Here is a 21,283-nt window from a genome sequence, read left to right as displayed (position 1 = left end):
CTGTCTAAATCCTAGGGCAGCAACAACATGCCTACAGGGTATACCAACTAGCTGCCAAAAATTACATGAGCATGACCTTTTAGCTATGTCAACTATAAATTCTTGGCTGTTATAAGCATGTGTGACTTGAAATTTTTCCCCCATTGCCCATGTTGGTAACCACTGACCACTCATAGCTACCTCAGCATCTAGTCTCCTCCTAGGGATTGGCATGATTTTGTGTGGCCATTTATCAAGTTTCAAAGTAGATTGGCTACACCTATTCATTAGATATTTCCTAATCCACTCACACATTGTCAATATTGGTTTATCCCTTGCACATAAGATTGTTGCATTAAAGGATTCAGAGATATTATTCATTAAAACATCACACCTAGGATAATAGCTGAAAGCATGCTTACACCAAGATTTGGTATGCACTCCCATTAGCCATTCCCAAGCTTGTGGATCTACAGCCTTTAATGCAGTCATCTTCTGCAAGAATGCTTGATGGTATATGGCCTTGGCTGCTCCCATCATTAGATCTCTTATAAGTGCCCCTCCACCAAACTTTTTCTTGAAATTTGCATACAAATGCCTCAAGCAAAGCCTGTGCTCAATTCTCTCAAACATTTCCTCAAATGCAGCCACCAAACCCTGCAACAATGATAAATAACACTGTATCACATATTTAGTTTAAAAATAAAACTAAAAGTATATAATCAAATGTTGGAGGCAATACCTTTTGCTAGTCTGAGATAAATACATATCTCTTCTCTATTCCAATATCTTCCATCAACAGCTGTATAAACCACTTCCACGATTCTTTTGTTTCTGTTTCAACAACCCCAAAGGCCAATGGAAAATATTGATCATTGGGGTCCCTTCCCACTGCTATCAACAACTGACCTCCATACTTAGTCTTCAAATGACAGCCATCCACCCCAATAAAAGGTCTACAACCATGTATGAACCCTTGTTTACGTCCCTCAAAACAGAAATAGAAAGAACCAAACCTTGGTTGGATGGAAGGTGATGGTCTCTCAATGTTGATCTTTACAGTATTTCCAGCACTCACCCTATGCAATTCAGCTGCATACCTCCACAAATTTGAATATTGCTTGTCTGCATCCCCTTTTATCATTTGTCTTGCTATCATTTTTGCTTTCCATGCCCTGCCAACAGTGAGGCCCACTTTGGAACAAAGCATTAAAAAACCACACTTGGCTTTACATTCAACTCTCACCCTATACCCCTCATTTTTTACAAATGTTATTTCCCTACCATTTAAAACTGTCCACTCACGTATAGCCTCCCTAAAGTCATCTAGGGAAGTGAACTCCATACCCCACTTAAACTTAAAATCCTTTGTAAGTTGTTCTTTCTTGAACTTTTCAAACTTAGGCTTTTTGTCATCTTCTGAGTTATCAGGGTCAGAACTATTAAGCTCTTCACTAAGGTATTCCTCCTCCTCATCATCATCATATTTCTTCTTCTTTGGACATGGTAACAAGCCTGCAATGACTGGACCCTCCCTAATTGGTACAGTTACATCAATACCATCAAGATCATCAAACCCATCAACAATAGCAGTTGCCCTTTCATCCTCACTATCATTAAAACCTTCAACAACCTCTTCATCACTAACCTCTAAATCAAACACAAACTTGGGGGTGACACCAACTACACTTGGATCATGTTCCACAAAAATTTCCCCATCCACTTGCATCGCACAAGCATATGCAGCAAAATCATAGGCATCCCTATCATTTCTAATCTGAAAGTAATTAGGGTCTATGTCAACTATCTTGGTCCACAGCCTAAAAGAACCTTCTAAGTACCCCCACCCAATTACTAAGTTAAGAACATGTGACATTGTCCACTCCTCTATATGTTCCCCAGAAATCAGAGTAGAAACAGCACCCCTATAAATCGTTTCACCATTATTATCGATAAACTCTCCTCTATGTCGAAACACATCATTAAAAAGTACATTGGGCTGAAATGTAAAACATAATGTAAGAAAAAAGTTTGCAAACCATGATACAAGCAACTTACAGAGATCGATTAATGGAACTAACCTCTGAACATTCGCCCTTGCCGTCCATTGATTCGTCTTCCTCCACTTCCGTCTGCTTCTGAGTCGTCTTCTCCAACACAGACAATGAACCCTAGAATTTCTATTTCACGGGGGGTAAACATAAAGGTTCACGATTTTTTTTAAAAAAATTGGTTCTTTGCCACATCATCCAATGGTCAAATGCCCAGTCAGCACTGGTAGTAAAAGGGTGTGGTGAAACTGGGTTTTCATTTTTATAAGGGTGTGATCTTTAAAAAAAATATTCAGGGGGGCAATTCTGAAACACGCCCTAATGGCAGGGGGAATTGCATTTAACCCAACATTTAATTACTTGCACAACGCCCAAAACGGCACTAAGAAAGGATTCACGGATCAAAAGATACGCTATTTTAAAGTTTGGAAAAATTCCCGCACAACAAGGTTTGCTTAGCGACACGAGGCAGAAGCGAATTCCTTCAGACCTCCGCTCAGCGGACCACTAGCGACCTCCAACAGAAGCTAACCAGGTCGGGTCCTCCGCTCAGCGGACCCCCCTCAGCTCAGCGGACCTGCGATTTCACATCCTTTTCACCCAAAAACGATTCCAGACATCATATACAGGCATGTAATCATTATATATTCAATCATACACCACAAAACATCATTTAAACTCATTATTAACCAAAGAGTTCACACAATTTTCATCAATTCAATCCAAATTATAACACCATAACCTAACAATCCCAATATCTAATTGAACCAAACAATACATCAATCTACCTATTACCTAAGACCACATAAGAGATACTAAAAGGAAGAGTCCCCCCTTACCTCGATGAATTTCTTGAATGCTCTTCTTCCGGTTTCACGTTCTTGCCTCTTTCTCTTCTCTTGCCCTTTTCACGTGTTCTTCCTTTTTCTCCCCAAATTCTTTTCTTATTTTATGAAAAATAAAATAAAATGAACACCACTTAGTAAAAGGCCTAACCAAGATAGCACCCCTCTTTTACTAACATTACACCATAAGCCCAATAGCTCTTACTCCATCATTTTCCAGTTAAATCCAAATAAAATACTAAAATTCCAATTATTTAATTTAAATCCAAATTAAATTAATAAACGGAAAATATGGGGTGTTACACAAGCCTTATAAATTTCTTGGTCTAGCGGTTTGGCCCATATGGGTTAGCCCATTTTGATAACTCTACCCCCACCCTTGCAACAACCAAAGAGGCATCGCCTTGCCCTTTCACTCGTACGAACTTATTTATCAAGTCCTCGTAAGAGTTTGCAAAGGGTTTCAGCAGACACCCACTGACAAAGGGTGAAGTGTCACCTAATCGTTATTGTGTAGAATCCCCATCTTGAAAAAAAATAAAGAAACACCCCAGCAGCAGCGGACACGCCTAGGCTATAACAAGTTATTTAAAAGGCTCTAAGTAAGCCCCACACGTTCGGGGGAATCTGAAAAGTGGCAACATTAATGATTTAAAAAACTTCATTTTGAAAGATATAAACAAAATTAAAACTCTTAGCTCATAAAAAATAGGGAGCGAACAGTTCGTCGGAAGAATCCAAATTGGCCCTCTCCTCCGTGGAACAAGGTTCCGTAATCACGTCTCTCCCTCGACCTGTGCTGGAGAATCTTATGCCATGATGAAACTTATCGATCATGTCTATGGTATAATACTAGGATACAATGTCTCGAACATGAATAAATTTAGTTTTTTTCCCATGATCGTTGGGAGTATAAAAACAAATAATGAGAAGTTTTCACCATGTGCATTTTTGGAAAAAGAAAGAAGAATAAGGGGTTTTTGAATTATCACAAGGAAACTCAATGGCACAATCCATGAAATTATCTAATGGTATAACTGCCACGAAAATGAGAAAGCCCTTACACTTGGAAAACATGTGTAAGAAATAGAGAATATTGATTATCCTAAGAAACGCTATCATGAGGTACATTAAATTCTCCATGCTCATTCTTCTCAGTAGAACACTCAAGATTTTAGTAGTGATTGACGTTTTGACGTCATGGAGGTGCAACCTAAAATAAGGTGAATCTCTCTAGTCCATTCACTAAAAGGAGAGTCGCCTTCAGGTGAGGGACTCGCACTAAGCTGAGGGATTCACAAGTAAATATAGTCGCCTTCAATCGAGGGACCCGCCTATAAATATAGTCGCCTTCACTTGAGGGACTCACCTTAGACTAAAGGACTCGCGTACAATGGATATATCCACTTTCAAGTGAATAACTTGCCTCAGGCTGAGGGACTTGTCTATTTTCAAGAGCACCATACAAAGAATTACACCTCCAAAAGCACACTGATTTCCTCATGTCAATCACCCATAAGAAGCTTAAACATTAGCACATCATTCATATACATAGTCTCTCACCTCACATGAGCAGGACTCGTAAGTCCACTGTAAAACACCACCGTACATAGCTTTTTGACGTCGTGGGCAAGCCCTAACCACCATATAACATTATAAACCTACTAAGGCATATGAGTCTCACTGCCCTTGCAAGAGGTACACACACGCACACCCTGTGTTTTTTTTAACTAGTACACCCCTTATACATATATTGGATATCTCAAATATATGCAATTCTAATCCTTTTCTCTATAGGTCTTTCCACAAAATCTCTTTAGGAATTTTATTATATGCATTTTCCAAGTCAGTAAACATATATGTCCAAAACATCTTGATTCTCCTAACATCTTTTTAAATACTTTTCTAATCTCTTATGTCATATATATAATTCACATTTCATTGTGGATATTTAAACCATCCCTTTAAGCTTTTGTGTCGGAAACTGTTTCATTTCTCACCCTTAAAATGCCACCTCTTGATTCGTGGAACTCCCATGTAACTTATTCTCCTCACTCTCCTCTTAACTCTTACATCCATAATAATATTTGCTAGGTAGTAAAGCTCCCTTTAGGTATAACTTTACAGTCCAGAGAAATCCTTTTGTCTAACATCCTAATAAGAAAGAAATCTATCTGAGACAATTAGTTATGCCAAGATTAAAAGTCGACAAAAAATAGGATGGATTTACCCTTCTTATTAGCCTATCTAAGACCATACCTAGTGCATATCCTTAAAACCTCTTGATATGCTCCCTACATGTCAATTTAGATCCTCTAATAGAAAATTCATATCTCATTGGGGTACATCCCGAACTATGTCTTCTAAATCCTCCAAAAAATTTACTTTAAGATGTTTTGCTAGCCCAACATGAGGTGCATCTAATAACATTAAAGTAGTCTTCTTCCACTACAAATATCATAGTTATAATCCGATCTCCTACTTTTTTTCTCATCAACAACGTCCTTATTCCACTCCTTATCTACAATAATCCCCATCCCATTTCTCGATATAACTTTACCGATGTGCCAATGCTTAAATCCCAAGCTATCTAATTCTTTCGCCTTTTCAACCATCCATTTAATTTCTATAGGCACATGAAATTGATTTTTCTTCTAACCGCATCGTTCGCTATTTCCTTATATTTTCAAGTAATTGTGCTACGTTCCATATTCCAAAATAAATCATACTATCGTGAACTCACTTCTTCACCCACACTCTTTCACAAAAATGTGAAATCCCATGCTCATCTTTTAGTGCATCCAGACGAAACGCAACAACCCTTGATCTTTACACCTTATACTCGAGCTATATAACGCGTTGTTATTGACAATCTAACAATCTCATCATAGGAAAGATAAAATTTTCAAATAAAGTTTAATATAAAATAAATTAAAAATTTTGTAATTTTATACTCTAAAATAAATAACAAAGTAATCTTCATCACTACCAAAATAAAATAAAGAAAAGAAAAAGGTCAAAGCCCTCGTAGCACCCCAAGGAAAGAACCCTCTTCTCCTATTTTCTTACACATTTTTTTCTGTCAAAGTTGCAAATTTTTCTTTCCAGGTATGCCCTCAAAACTTTCCCTTTCTAAATCATCAATATCCATTAAATTTTTCCCATTATTTTTTATATATTTATTTTAGCGAAAAATCATTTTTTTCTGTTCTTCGGAAATTGTCTCAATCAAAAACCCTAGTTTTGTGTGCGCTTCCAATTCCCCAATTTTCAACTATACAATTTGCTCCAGTTCCGAAGCTGGGGGAATAGGAAAATAGTGATCTGAATTTCGTCCCTGAAAAAAAACCCTAGCTTTTGGATCGCGCTTAGGAGCTCGAATTCCGAAGCCTTTTTTGTTGCATTAGATTTGGTTTTGTAGATTTTAGATTGGATTTGGTGATAAAGTTGAGATCTTTCAACGATTCAGCTGGTGGGTTGTTTCTTTAACTTTTGCCCCTTTCATTTTGCTGCCATTTTAGCTGCAAATAACATCATTTCTATTACAATGTATCATGCATATGGTTCAAGACTTGAAGATACGATTCTTGTCACTCTAAAATGATTGCCACAAACCTTTGAATGGCATTTCATATAGTTGTAGCTGCCTTTTTTTCCCGGGTTATTGTTGAACTTCGTCCTGTGGTAACATTTTAATTCTAATGGAATGTTACCAATTGCTATGGTTAAATTCTGTTTCAATATCCGTACTTTTATTCACTTGTGTAATTGGTGGGATCATGTTTGTGTTAGTTGATTGGGAAATATGCATTTGTATTTAAAGTGAATTCAGCGCGGACAAGAGTTTGGGATCTCATTTTCTTTTATTTTCTACTCTTCAGAATATTTTGTATTCCTTGTATTTCAAGTACACTATTAGTATTTAGACTAGAGTATATTTTTTATTTTATTTGTTAGAACATGCACATTGCCTCTGAGTTGTTCTTTTCTAATGCAAACTTGGTGTTTCTTGATGATTCTTCTTAGGGTGATTTTGTTTGAACTTTTATTTATAAAAAAATTGTCACTCTTTCTGTGATTCAGGTCAGAGTAGTAGCGCTCTGCATTTCACATTTGGGGCCCACAAATCGGGTCTCAAGATCACGGTATATAGTTTCTGGGGCATTAGGATATCAGTGCTTTTTTTTGGAAGCTGAAGGCAGTTCAATGAGGCATAGATTTGGCAAGTAGGTCATTTGCTGTAATTGTTACATTTTATGTGCCTTTTTTTAATTCCCTCTGCTACAGTTTTTTATTGTGTTTTTAGCTTCTTATCTGCGTTGATTGAAAATGCCACAGATGATATTTTCAACGAAGCAGTTTAGCTAGCACTGCTACTTGTAGTGGCTTGATGCTGAGGGCAGTATGCCGGTTATAGTTGGGGAGAAATGCAAAGGTATCATGCTGGCGGCTGCACTAGTGCAGTTAATAACAATTCAATTGGTGGGCCATCGGCTAGGGACATTGGAAGAATTGATTCATCTTCCTTGCCAACCAACTTTCCTGTAAGTTCAAGGTAAGATACTTTCTACTGACCCTGTCCTTTTAGAAAATCATATTAAATTTTGAATGCGAATGTTCCACGTGCGATAAGGTACTGCCTATTCTGAATTGTTGTGGTTGTGAATTGTGATCCAGCTTCTCATGCTTCTGTGTCAGCTATTAACTTACAATAGTGATTAATCTTCTTTACTTGATGTCATTCTGAACCTTGAAAGCTATTACAGAGATGTTTCATTTTTCTTGAGTAATCATAATACTGTATTTTATTGTTCAAGTATCTATTACTGGATGGAACATTGTATATTTCTTGAATTATGTTGGTTCTGTATAATGGTTAAGTATCAAACTTATTTTCATCTTCGGTTCTGTTATTTTTTCAACAGAGTGCCTTAGTTTTTTAACTAGAAATTGTTCACTATAATTTGTAGGAATAGTTCAAGTATTTATCCTCCCTGATTTGTTGATTAGTAAGTGAAGAAAATGGTAGCACATATGGGATTTTCCTTCCTGAAATTCAATGTTTAATTATGCTGAATTTTACAAATATTTCCGGTTGAATTAATTATCTTATGTCATAGAGATCTCTCTGAATTAATTATCTTTTAGTTTTGAAGAGTTCGTTTAATTTGGTACTCTGTGATAAAATGGTCCATGTGCGTGTACTGTATTGTTATGCTAAATCAGTTATCTGATGCTGTTAGTCACTTTCAACATACTGGTTTTGTGATTTCAGGCGACAACCACAACCACCACTACCACCATTTAACCTGTACAAGTTGAAGTGTGATAAAGAGCACCTGAACTCTAGGTATTTCATCCTTGTAAACTTTTGTTAGTCCACAAACAATAGGCATCCTAAATTTTTCTGGAGTAAATTGTATGTATGCTGTTAATGTCAAAAGATTTGCTGATACACTGGTGGGATGCCATTGTTTGTTGGTATTTTCTTTTATATCTTGTTATTCTACATTATTAGTGTGGTCATAATACGAACTTTGCAGTATTTACTTTTGATATATTTCCTTATTATTATATAGTTGTATAAGTTGTAATTATAGATACTTCCATCTAATCTCAGGCTTGGGCCGCCGGACTTTAACCCTCAAACACCAAATTGCAATGAGGAGACTCTCACCAAAGAATATTTGCAATCTGGATATAGAGACACAGTTGAGGGGCTTGAGGTACATCATTAAATTTTATTTGTGTTTATATCAAATAGATGATGTAAAATGGCGATACATACAGCATATATTCTTGATTGGTTTTCCTAGACGATTCATTAAAAATCAATCAGTTATTCCTTACGAGCTGACTGTTAGCTGTTTATATCATGTTATTACTTCATCTGTCTTCAGGAAGCCAGAGAAATATTGCTGACCCAGATTCCTCATTTTAACAAGACAACTGTCCTTAATTGCAAAGAGGTGACTCAATTGTCTTTTTGAGAGATTTATGCTCTCTTTTTTCTATAGTTATGCCGTGAATTTGGTTTTTGTATTCATTGCATGTCTTTGTAGGTTAACTGTGTCTTTCATCTTCTCTCCAGGCCATTAGAAAACGATTAAGGGCCATCAATGAATCTCGCGTTCAGAAGCGGAAGGTGATGACTGATTATTTTTATTATCTTGGTCGAACATTACGTCTGCCTCTAAGATATGCACACCTTTATGTTTTATTTATATTTTGAGATTAGAGAGTGCTTCCTATGCTATTTTGTTATTAAGGTATTTCACCTACATGATAGTACTTACTTTGACAGGCTGGTCAAGTCTATGGAGTGGCTCTTTCAGAATCACAACTTTCAAAACCTGGTGTTTTCCCTGAACAAAGGCCGTGTTCTGAAGACTTCCGGAAGAAATGGATTGAGGTATTAATTCTGCTTTATTCTTTCTGCAACTTTCCATATACATTGCTTTCCTTGTTATTTGTTCGTCAGAATATTATGATGATTGGTTTATATTTTGTTGTCAAGGTTGATGCTCATGTTAAATCCTTGAATACTTTCGTAAATCTTACCCAATAGCGCTTATGTTCTTGGTTATTTTTTCGCCTCTATTATTTTTATAAGCTCAATTTGTTTTTACAGGGTTTATCTCAACAGCACAAGCGACTACGTTCTTTGGCCGATCTTGTTCCTCAATATCGAAGGAAATCAGTTTTGGAGATTCTTATTAGGAACAATGTTCCTTTGCCAAGGGCAACCTGGTTTGTGAAGGTTACTTACCTCAATTTGGTAAGCATGCAAAATATTATATAATTTACCTAAATGCGCTCCTTTCCAATATTTGAAGGTAAATTTTGTTTGAATTTGCAGGTTCGTCCTGGTTCTGCCAGTTTTCCTTCTGGGACTAATGACAAAACACAGCTGTCTTGTTCTGACCTTTGGACCAAAGATATTATTGAGTACTTGCAAACTCTTCTGGATGATTTTTTCTCCAAAAATACTTCTCATTCAACTCTTCATAATCGAGATCGATCACCCCAAATGCCCTATACAACGTCACTTAAGAACAGAAGTAACCGGTTATTACCTGTTTCTAATGGCGAGGAACCATCTTTACATTTTAGATGGTGGTTTGTTGTTCGGCTTCTGCAGTGGCATCATGCTGAAGGACTGGTTCTTCCTTCTCTGGTCATTGACTGGGTTTTAAATCAACTACAGGTAATTGCATAAAACTAGTTTTATGTGCTCATAAAACTAAAACTGATAATTTTATGTATTTTACTGATTCTAATCCTCCAGACTTCAGGTTTTGATTTTTCAATCTCCGGCTTCTTTCAGGAAAAGCAATTGCTTGAAATTTGGCAGCTGCTTTTGCCTATTGTATATGGCTTTTTAGAAATTGTCGTTCTGTCTCAAACATATGTACGCACTCTTGCTGGCCTAGCTCTTCGTATTATTCGTGATCCTGCTCCAGGTGGGTCAGATCTAGTAGATAATTCTCGGAGGGCATATACGACTTCTGCTCTTATTGAGATGCTTCGGTATTTAATAGTTGCAGTTCCAGAGACTTTTGTTGCTTTAGATTGTTTTCCTTTGCCATCCTCTGTAGTTTCACATGCAATTAATGATGGCAATTTTGTACCAAAAGCAATTGAAGCTGCAGAAAAGATAAAAACTAGTTCAGAAGATGTTGTGTGTATATTTAAAAGTAAAGGCCTTGATGCCCGATACGAGTCTCTGGCATTTGACCGTGTTATTTCGAGCATACAAAAACATTCAGAAAATCTCACAAAGGCTGTAAGCCCAGGCTGTCCAGAGCATTGTCTCGCGAAAGCTGCACAAGCTTTGGATAAATCTCTTGTACTTGGTGATATACATGGAGCATACAAATTTCTTTTTGAAGATCTATATGATAGACCTACTTCTGACGGTTGGGTTGCAAAAGTTAGCCCTTGCTTAAAGTTATCCTTGAAGTGGTTTGTGAATGTAAATACATCACTTATTTATTCAGTGTTTTTCCTTTGTGAATGGGCAACATGTGATTTTAGGAATTTTCGAACTGCTCCTCCTTGTGAAATAAAGCTCACGGGCAAGAAAGATATTTCCCAAGTGCATATAGCAGTTAGACTTTTAAAGATGAAGCTGAGGAATATGCATACTTTAACAAGGAAAAAGAACGAAGTCACTAATCATGGAGTCGGTTATTTAGCAAAATGTTCTGGTCAGCAAAATAATTGTAATAATGGATCCAAAATAAAATCTAGCTCAAAAAGTATGAATCAGAGTATCTGTTCAGTTGCATTTGAAAGTCCGGGTCCTCTACATGATATCATAGTTTGCTGGATTGATCAGCATGTGGTGCGTAAAGGAGAAGGCCTCAAGCGCTTGCATATCTTTATAGTGGAACTCATTCGTGCAGGCATCTTTTACCCTTTGGCTTATGTACGTCAGCTGATAGTGAGTGGAATCATGGATACAAGTGGAAATATGGTTGATCTAGAGAGACAAAAGAGACATTCTCGAATCCTGAAGCAGCTTCCTGGAAACTTCATTCGTCATGCTTTGGAAGAATCAGGGATTATTGAAGGACCACTGCTTATCGAAGCCTTGCATGTTTACTTGAACGAGCGACGCCTCATACTTCGTGGTTCCTTTAATGAGAACCATGACAATGTCGACAATACCAATAATTCTTCTATCAATCAAAGAAATTCTACATTTTCAATAAAAGATGAATCTTCTACAGTATCAATCAATCAGCTTCCTTCAAACAAAATATCTTGTAAAGTTAAGAAGGATGACACTAGTGTTGAAGACCTGAAGACAGCCATATCAGTATTGTTACAGCTGCCAAACAGTTTATCTAATTTGAGCACTACTGGATTGGGTGAATCTCAAAGCAGTGTCAAAAGACCTATTGAGTTTCTCAGCAAGATTGATCTCATGGAGGCTACACCTGGATGTGAAGAATGTAAAAGAGCAAAGAAACAAAAATTAAGTGAGGAAAGAAGTTCATTTGTTCAAGCTCAGTTTCCAGTTTTACCCCAGGATGAAGATACATGGTGGGTGAAAAAGGGCCTGAAATCTCCAGAGCCTCTCAAAGTTGACCAACCACTTAAGACAACTAAGCCGGTTGCTAAGAATCGGCAAAAGACAGTGCGTAAAACCCAAAGTCTTGCTCAACTGGCTGCTTCTAGAATCGAAGGTAGCCAAGGGGCATCAACAAGTCATGTGTGTGAAAATAAGGTAAGTTGCCCTCACCATAGAAATGCTATGGATGGAGATACGACAAAGTCTGTTGACGGAATCCGAACTGGTCAATGTGAGGATATTGTTTCAACAGGAAAAGCACTAAAGCGCCTTCGATTTGTTGATAAAAGGGAAATTACAGTTTGGCTGATGACTTCAATTAGGCAGCTTATTGGAGACACTGAAAAAAGTATTGGTAAAGTTGGTCAGTTTGGCAGGCCTATAACCACTGTGGATGATAGAAGTACAATAAGGTGGAAACTTGGGGAAGATGAACTTTCTGCTATACTTTATCTGATGGATGTCTCGGATGATTTAGTACCAGCTATCAAATTCCTCCTGTGGTTACTACCAAAGGTTTGCAGTAGCCCAAGTTCTACAATTCATAGTGGAAGAAATATTTTAATGTTGCCAAGGAATGTGGATAACCAAGTTTGTAATGTTGGGGAGGCTTTTCTACTCTCATCACTGAGAAGGTTTGTACTCAGCTTTGTTTATGTAGATTTAATGGCAGTATCAGCCAAAAGTTGCTATTTTGTTTCTTTGACGAGTTAACATGCCCTTCCTCTTACTTTTCCTTAGCGTTTGCTTCTTCGCCTCCTTTATATTCAGGCTTGCCCAATTAGATATCCCTTGTCTAATGGTTGATAACATGAATCATTCCATCTTGTTATAACTTATAAGGGTCGGTTAATAGTTTGCAGTTTCATAAGAAGTGCATGGTTGGCATTAAGTTTGTCATGACTTTATATGAGCTCCGAAGTTATTCCCCTCTTTTCTTTTTATAATCTTTCATCACTGGAAAAGTGCTTTACAAGTATTCTTTACTCTTCATTTTTATGCTAATGTTTAGCAGTTGTTTTTAATGGATTTTTGAATTTGTTTAACTTGTCTTTGGCTAACATTGTAATTTGATGCAGGTATGAGAACATCCTTGCTACATCAGATCTTATTCCTGAAGCTCTGTCATCTGTAATGCATCGGGCCGCAGCTATTATAACATCTAATGGCCGGGTTTCAGGTTCAGGTGCCCTTGCTTTTGCCCGTTATCTGTTGAAAAAATATAGCAATGTGGTCAGTGTCATTGAGTGGGAGAAAAATTTCAAAACCACATTTGATAAGAGACTTGCTTCTGAACTTGACTCTGGAGGACGATTGGTTGATGGAGAGTTTGGGCTTCCCCTTGGTGTTCCTGCAGGAGTAGAGGACCCTGATGATTATTTCCGTCAAAAGATAAGTGGTGGTCGGTTACTGTCCAGGGTAGGTTCAGGCATGAGAGATGTTGTACATCGTAATGTGGAAGATGCGTTTCACTGTCTTTTTGGAAAAGACAGAAAGCTTTTTGCTGCTGGATCGCCAAAAGTTCCTTCTTTAGAAAAATGGGATAATGGATATCAAATTGCTCAACAAATAGTTATAAGCCTGATGGATTGCATTAGGCAGACTGGTGGTGCTGCTCAAGAAGGAGATCCCTCTTTGGTCACTTCTGCTGTTTCTGCCATTGTTGGCAGCGTTGGCCCATCTTTAGCAAAATTACCTGATTTTTCCGCTGGCAATAATCATCCAAACATATCACTGGCCACAAGTTCATTGAACTATGCTAAATGCATTCTGCGAATGCATATAACATGTTTGTGTTTGCTTAAGGAAGCTTTGGGAGAACGTCAGAGCCGTGTATTTGATATTGCTCTTGCAACAGAAGCTTCTAATGCTCTTGCTGGAGTTTTTGCTCCAAGTAAAGCATCTAGAAATCAGTTTCAAATGTCACCTGAAACCTATGATACAAGTGCAACTACGCCAAATGATGTAAATAGCTCCAGTAAAATTGTGCTCGCCAGAACAACAAAAATTGCTGCTTCTGTTTCTGCACTTATTGTTGGTGCAATTATATACGGTGTTACCAGCCTGGAGAGAATGGTAACCATTCTGAGGTTAAAGGAGGGCCTGGATGTAGTTCAATACGCACGAAGCTCGAGATCCAATTCGAATGGAAATGCACGTTCAGTTGGGGCTATTAAGATGGACAGTTCAGTTGAAGTACATCTCCATTGGTTTAGACTACTTGTTGGAAACTGCAGAACCATCTGTGAAGGCTTAGTTGTGGATCTCTTGAGTGAACCATCCATTGTAGCTCTTTCCAGAATGCAGCGTATGCTTCCTCTAAGTTTGGTTTTTCCACCTGCCTATTCAATATTTGCCTTTGTCATGTGGCGACCTTTTATTATGAACACTACTGTAACCATACGCGAAGACACAAATCAACTTTATCAAACTCTGACAATGGCCATAAATGATGCATTAAGACATTTGCCTTTTCGAGATGTATGTTTAAGAGATTCTCAGGGTCTTTATGATCTAATGGCTGCAGATACGAGTGATTTGGAATTTGCAACCTTGCTAGAGTTGAATGGCTCTGATATGCGTTTAAATTCCACTGCATTTGTTCCACTTCGTGCTAGACTTTTCTTAAATGCCATGGTTGATTGTAAGATGCCGGAGTCTATTTATACAAAGGATGGGGGAAGCCGGATTTCCGGGCACGGTGAATCTAAACTTCATTTTACTGACAGTGAGTCTAAGCTGCAGGAAAAGCTTGTAGATGTTTTAGAGGCTCTGCAACCCGCCACATTCCACTGGCAATGGGTTGAACTTAGGCTGCTTTTGAATGAACTGGCTCTCATTGAAAAACTGCAGACACACGATATATCATTGGCTAATGCTATAAAGTTGTCTTCACCGAGTTCTGAGAAGACTGCTGCTTCTGAGAATGAGAACAATTTTATTCAAATAATTCTCACAAGGTTACTTGTTAGACCTGATGCTGCACCTCTTTTCTCGGAGTTGGTTCATCTTTTTGGTAAGTCGCTGGAGGATTCTATGTTGTTGCAGGCTAAATGGTTCCTTGGAGGTCTAGATGTCCTCTTTGGTCGAAAGACCATTAGACAACGACTAATTAACATTGCAGAGACCAAAGGATTATCCATTAAGCCTCAGTTTTCAAAGCCCTGGGGTTCGTTTAGCCCATGTACTGATCTAATAACTTCAATGAGGGATAAAAGGAAAGTCGATTCTCTGTCTCTTGAAGAAGGAGAAGTTGTTGAAGGAGTGGAGGGCTCAGCCATTAAGCAGCTACATGAGACTGAGAGGGCTTTTCTTGAATTAATTCTTCCATGCATAGATCAAAGCTCCGATGAATCTCGTTATTCATTCGCAAGTGATTTGATCAAACAATTAAGTTATATTGAGCAACAAATAGCCGCTGTTACTCGCGGTCCAGGCAAGTCAGCAGCAAGTATGCCTGTGACTGAAAGTCCGACAAATAAAGTAAATGCCCGCAAAGCTATAAAAGGTGGTAGCCCTGGATTAGCCAGACGACTAACATCTTCCACAGATTCTTCTCCACCTTCTCCTTCAGCTCTACGCGCCTCAATGTCATTGCGTATCCAGTTAATCATAAGAATCCTTCCTATTCTTTACACAGACGGGTAATTACGACAATTTTGCTACTCTTCAAATGGCTTTGCTAGGCCTTGTCTTAATATTTTCTTCTTCCATTGAAGTTATCTATTTCATCTGGATAAATAGTATGAGTTTTTTCTTGGAGCACGTGTTGATAATGTGATAACTCATTACTATTTTTTATTTCAAAATTATTTCATGAATAAAATTTGGTGCTGTAAATTGACCAACTTCTGGCCACATTAGCTTATCCAATTTAGGCTGTAGATAGACAGTTTAACTAGATGTAATTTTGCAGGGAGCCCTCTGTGCGGAACATGAGACACACACTTGCCTCTGTAATTCTTCGACTACTTGGTAGTCGAATCGTGCTTGAGGATGCAAACGTTTTGGTTAATGTCACACACTCTTCTCTGCCAAAAGGGGATGTGGAGTCACCTTCAGAAGTTGCTTGTGCTGCTTTTGTAGATTCTTCTGTTGAGGGCCTTTTTGATCGAATGTTGTTGATTTTGCATGGTTTGTTAAGTAGTAATCCTCCAAGCTGGCTTAGGTTGAAACCTGTTTCAAAGACAACTAATGAACCGATACGAAAGGTTTCTTCTGGATTTGATCGAGAGTTGTTGGAGACTTTGCAGGTTTGGTTTTCTAGCCGATAAATAGCTTCTAGTTTCTCTGATTGATTCATCTAGCTACTAAATTTGATCTTTCATCGAACATTTTATCCTTGTTTAATATGATTTTTTCCCTTCTTTCTGATGGTCTATTGTCTAATGCAGAATCACTTAGACTCCATGCAACTGCCAGACTCTATCCGGTGGCGAATCCAAGCTGCAATGCCTGTGCTCCCTCCCTCTCCGCGGCGGTCTTTCTCTTGTCAGCCACCATCTGTTCCAAATTCTTCCATTGTATCTCTTCAACCCAGCATTAAAAATTCCGGGTTTAACTCCAACAGTTTGGCTACACCTCAGAGGAGCCCAGCTCCACTATCTAGGACTGCAACATCAGGGAAATCAAAACAACAGGACAATGATTTCGAATTTGACCCTTGGACACTTTTAGAGGACGGTGCTGGATCTTGCCCTTCTGCAAGTAATGTTGGAGGTGGCGACATTGTTAACATCCGTGCCGCCAGCTGGCTTAAAGGGGCTGTAAGGGTGAGAAGAACTGACCTTACTTACGTTGGTGCTGTGGATGAGGATAGTTGATTAACAAGTTTTTTAATTGGTTTTGGAGTATTCAAAGCAAACCCCTCAGCAGGTGTATTTGTTGTTTCATTATCTATTTTTGATGCATGATTGGCCAAAGCGTAAGGCGCAAAGATGCCATTTGTGCTAGCCCTTGTGTTGAACATGTAAGAAAGTCGAAGGGGCATCATTTTGAGTAACATGTGAAAGGGATTGGTTGTTTGGTGAAGGAAAGTGAAGGTGATAGCTGTTGATCATACCCCCTCTCAATATGGACTTGTGCATTTCCTTGAACAGTTCAAGGGTCTGTTGTATATATAGGATGACTTGTTTCAATTTTCAATTTATTTTGAGTAAAATATTAAGTGATTTTTAGCTGTTTCTTTCTCATTCATGTCTTTATGTGTGAGCTGTATTTAGGAGGTCACATGCACACATGAAGGCACCTAACCATTTTTTGTTTGTATATTCACATTATCAAAATTATACATGCTTTCATATGGAGAATCTGCATGAAAAGCAACATTCAATCATTTACTTGCAAATCCATAGAGAATAATGTCAGCTTAAATACACTGGCACATCATTGGCACATCATAAGCTGTATTATATAATCATTCAATTATAACCTTTTTAATGATGTGATGAGGTGTAATTTGGAAGTAAGTTCATAAAAATGGATCTGGAATAATGTTTTGTAACAGGTCAAATCAAAGGAAATTTACCTAATAAACATAGTTGTGTTTTGGACAAGATTTTCAAAAAGTGAATGTGATTTTATCAAAATATAGTCTTTGTGCATCTAAGGTAGAATAGCACCCAAAAGGAAATAAATTTAAAGTTCAGAAAATGTAATTTTTGCAAGTAATGCTTTGAATTTCAACTGAGTGTTGAAGCTTTTCTTCTATATATGGTTCACAAATAAGTTTCACATAGATGCAAGTGACTATCTTTTCACACACTAGGTACTAACTGTCTACATTATACCAAATCTATGGCTTACAAAACATTGTTGAATGGAAGAGAAGAATTGTTTCTAGACTTCTCGATTCGTCATAGTCTTATCTACATAAAGAACATCTTCAATCCAAGCAACAATGTTGAACGCTAGGCCTTCTAAAACCCTTGAATAGCTTTCTAGTACCGCTTTTCCCACATCCTGCAGAATATATTTGTTTTTCTTAGTTCATGTGCTGAATTTAAACATCTCTCAATTTAATTTCAACTTATTCTCTTTGACATAAGATATGACATCATAGATGTCGAAACTGAAACTTACCCGATTGTATTGGATTTTGCATGCATCCAAAGAAGTTTGCGAAAGTTCAGGATATCTTTGCTTGAGGCAAAACAGCAAAGCTTCAGCTCTATCAGCTAAACTAAAGTTTTTGTCTTCCAAATCTGTTTCATCCATGAGATCTTTTACTTCTTTCCATGACGACTTTGAATGGCTAAGACAAGCTTTACGTCTCCATGTATACATCGACGATTCAACCCTGTCTGCTAAATCAAGTGCTTCATGTTCAGAGCTTATTTTCAGACAGTCAAGAAGGCGGTCAGGTGAGAACATGTCTGCGGTATTCATATAGTGGTATATCGAGTCCCCTAGACTCCCTCTTCCACTCTGAAAAACCGATGTTTGAAAAAAGAGAAAAATAAGTAGGATTAAATTTCAAACATTTGTTATAAAAATGTGTACTAGTAGCATGAAAATAGTTCTTCTCATGCATTAACTTTATTATCAGTCTTGAATTTTTATAACTAACTTCAAGGGAATAAACAATAAGATTAATGCGTCTCATCGAAGTTGCATGCTACTAGTACCTTATACGAAATTATATCGTCCCGATTTCTACAAGTCTCAGCTGCTATTATTGGCTTCCATAAAAAGCCCATCAAATTTGATGATAAATTCCAAGACATTTGCCTTATAGGGTCACATTTAAAGGATTCGTCAATCACTTGGCAATAGAATTTCAGCTGGAAAAAAGAAACGCAGACTTATTCTGAGATTTCAAAAGAAAATTTCAGACCAAAATTTTCTGAAACAGAAGTGATCTTCAAGTTTCGACAATGAGGACTAACCTTTGGAAGATCGTCTATATATGTTTCTGGAATATCTATTTCTGCGAGGATATTGCTGTTTATCGCCATCGCGGCTTTGTGAATTTGATTAGCACAGTCCCTTTTCTCGGTAAGATGTTTCCTTGACTTCTCAGAGAGGCCGCCAGGGAGAACACAAGGAACTGGCAACCACCATTTCTCGTCTTTCCTTGGAACAATCTTTCGAAAAGAGGCTGCGCGCAAACGAGGTGAAGTTGCTGATATATTCTCTGCATACCAGAACTCAGTATCTTCAAAAGATTCCAATATTTCCTGCAAACAAAATTTACATGTTTATCAGCCACAAGAACTTGATGAAAAATCGAGTTCTTATATGCAAGAGTTGTGGTGTTTCTTACTATAAGCATTGTGTCAAGCTTCTGCAGTGCCGGGAGGTTTACATAGATATCTGACCTCGGTCTGCTTTTCATCATCTGATAGAGTACGCCAACGCCATATCAGAGATAACAAACAAAACAAGTTTCATTAAAGTTAGTTATTATTTAGCTCGACCGGTTTGAGCTTTGCATTGAAAAAATCGGATGACATAAAGGATCAGGGTTCAAACTGGGCGAAGGAGAAAATACTAACATAATAACAACTGATATATACTATTCGGCAAACGAATCTCACCTCCACAATTGTGCCATCTTCTAAATATTGCGCAGTTGGGGCGAATTCTTGTATGTAATCACACACCGATAAAAGAACCTTCATTTCTCTTTTCCACATGGCTTTCTTCTCAGGATTCAGTGGCTCCAACTTTAAACTTTGTCCGAATACCGTTGCTGCAGAAATTCAAATTCAAACAAGTTCGATTATGAATAATTTGACAAACTAATAGCATTTCGATTATTTATCACACTATGATATTGATAATGCTATGAACATAAAGGAATTACCATAGAGATTGGTAATGGCATTTGAGATTGTAACTGCTGTGCTAACACCTTTTCCTCCACCAGACATGTCTTCTCCTAGCAGAAGTTTCGCGAATCTTTCCTTCATCATTTCAACCTCACCTGATAATATAAACAACATTAATTTCATTATTTTCTACGCAGAATTGCGACGTGGAATCAACATTCAAAACTTCATAAGCAACTAAGCAAACAAACCTGAATCCAAAAGATCATTGTCATCAACTTTATCATCGACCGAATGCTTGCGCAACTTCATTCCTAGCCTAGAGAGACCAGGTTTAACATCCCTCCACCGAGAAGGCGAAGGCGAAGGAAAAGGCGAAGGCTCACTGGCATAGCTGCTATCATCTACCGAGTCAGAGAAATTTGACGCGTCCGAGCTTGTCCAAACACGGCAGTATCCAAAAGACTCACCACTCATTCGCGAAGGATGATAATCCACATCAGAATTTTCACCAGAGTTGAATGATTTCTCCATCTTAGTTCAAGAATGCGCGATCAATGAATTTTCTCAACACCTACACATATATAAACATGAACGGTTGAATTATCTCAGCTTAAACTATACAATTGTAACTGAAATCAAACTATAGATATAGAAAACTAAAAGTACAAAAAAGTTAATTAAAAAGAAAAAGCAGAAAATTTGAATGTTATATAGTCTTGTACTATACAAAATAAAAAAGCAAAAGCTCTTAAAACAATGTTGCTTCTATAATTCAATGAAAAACGCAGTAAAGGTTTGTGAACTGTGAAACAAAAAAGCAAAAACTAGACAACTTTCTGATATTGAAAATGAAACCAACTGAAGTTTAAAACTTCAAAACAAACTTGGTAAAAAAAAAAAAAGCAGCAACGGTCCCAAACATCTTTATCCTAATGTTGTTACCTTTTTTTCATGTGTTAGATTTGAATTTGAAGTTTAAACATTAACTGGTTAACAACGTTTGAAACTGTTCCCTCCTAACTTTACCTTCTTCAGTGAAGAATATTATTATCCATGCAAAAGAAAGAGGGTTTGAAGTTTGAACAAAACCAAACAAAAGAATGTGGCTTTTCATGATGTTACAATTACTATGTGATTAATCATATAGATTTATTATTAAATGTATAAGAAAGATCAAGTTGAAGAAATGGTTAAATTTTTTGGTAGATTCAAAGGCATGCAAGGTGTGCATTAATTGAAAATGGAGATAACATGTGACAGTGAGAATCTGTCTTCAGACTTGTACATGATCATAATAATTGCTTTTTGCTACACATACAAATAATATAGTTTTATATTTTATAATCATGTGAAGATTTATTTGTTGTACACATATTTATTATCCAATCATTTAGTAGTATGTGGTTTTTTTATATTTAAATTTTGAAATATTTTTGTTTATAGAATAGTGGTATCTAACAGAATTTTAGAGGAATAAAGAATTTTCTTTGAGATAATTGTATTTTAATTAACTTGGATAAAATTATAAATAAATAAATAAATAAATAGCAGCTA

General features: G+C 37.3%; 2 protein-coding genes across 5 annotated transcripts; one reads left to right on the top strand and one right to left on the bottom strand.

Annotated features, from left to right (window-relative positions):
- Positions 1–5,864: 5,864 nt before the first annotated feature.
- Positions 5,865–17,289, top strand: LOC131637613 (mediator of RNA polymerase II transcription subunit 12-like). 3 transcript variants are annotated; one of them, XM_058908213.1, is made up of 14 exons: positions 5,865–5,983; positions 6,959–7,101; positions 7,214–7,430; positions 8,151–8,225; positions 8,496–8,601; positions 8,776–8,844; positions 8,967–9,020; positions 9,180–9,287; positions 9,507–9,653; positions 9,735–10,082; positions 10,164–12,589; positions 13,034–15,598; positions 15,871–16,207; positions 16,349–17,289. In XM_058908213.1, the coding sequence occupies exons 3-14, from the start codon at positions 7,303–7,305 to the stop codon at positions 16,775–16,777; spliced, it is 6,792 nt and encodes a 2,263-aa protein (XP_058764196.1). In that variant the 5' UTR covers positions 5,865–5,983; positions 6,959–7,101; positions 7,214–7,302; the 3' UTR covers positions 16,778–17,289. The 3 variants fall into 3 exon arrangements, with proteins under 3 accessions (XP_058764196.1, XP_058764195.1, XP_058764197.1); XM_058908212.1 differs by lacking the exon at positions 5,865–5,983 and adding an exon at positions 6,008–6,347; XM_058908214.1 differs by lacking the exon at positions 5,865–5,983 and adding an exon at positions 6,009–6,347 and having other exon boundaries at positions 10,203–12,589.
- A 344-nt stretch (positions 17,290–17,633) lies between these two features.
- Positions 17,634–20,413, bottom strand: LOC131637614 (rop guanine nucleotide exchange factor 3-like). Of its 2 annotated transcripts, XM_058908215.1 has the most exons (8): positions 19,978–20,411; positions 19,762–19,881; positions 19,493–19,647; positions 19,219–19,293; positions 18,842–19,132; positions 18,581–18,736; positions 18,036–18,380; positions 17,634–17,915 (listed from the first exon to the last, which is right to left on the bottom strand). In XM_058908215.1, the coding sequence occupies exons 1-8, from the start codon at positions 20,258–20,260 to the stop codon at positions 17,793–17,795; spliced, it is 1,548 nt and encodes a 515-aa protein (XP_058764198.1). In that variant the 5' UTR covers positions 20,261–20,411; the 3' UTR covers positions 17,634–17,792. The 2 variants fall into 2 exon arrangements, with proteins under 2 accessions (XP_058764198.1, XP_058764199.1); XM_058908216.1 differs by lacking the exon at positions 18,581–18,736 and having other exon boundaries at positions 19,978–20,413.
- Positions 20,414–21,283: the final 870 nt, after the last annotated feature.

The sequence above is a fragment of the Vicia villosa genome, unplaced genomic scaffold (genome assembly GCF_029867415.1).
Source record: "Vicia villosa cultivar HV-30 ecotype Madison, WI unplaced genomic scaffold, Vvil1.0 ctg.002056F_1_1, whole genome shotgun sequence".
NCBI classification, from domain to species: domain Eukaryota; kingdom Viridiplantae; phylum Streptophyta; class Magnoliopsida; order Fabales; family Fabaceae; genus Vicia; species Vicia villosa.
The sequence above is the reverse complement of the archived record's forward strand: the minus strand, read 5'-3'. Positions and strand labels throughout refer to the sequence as shown.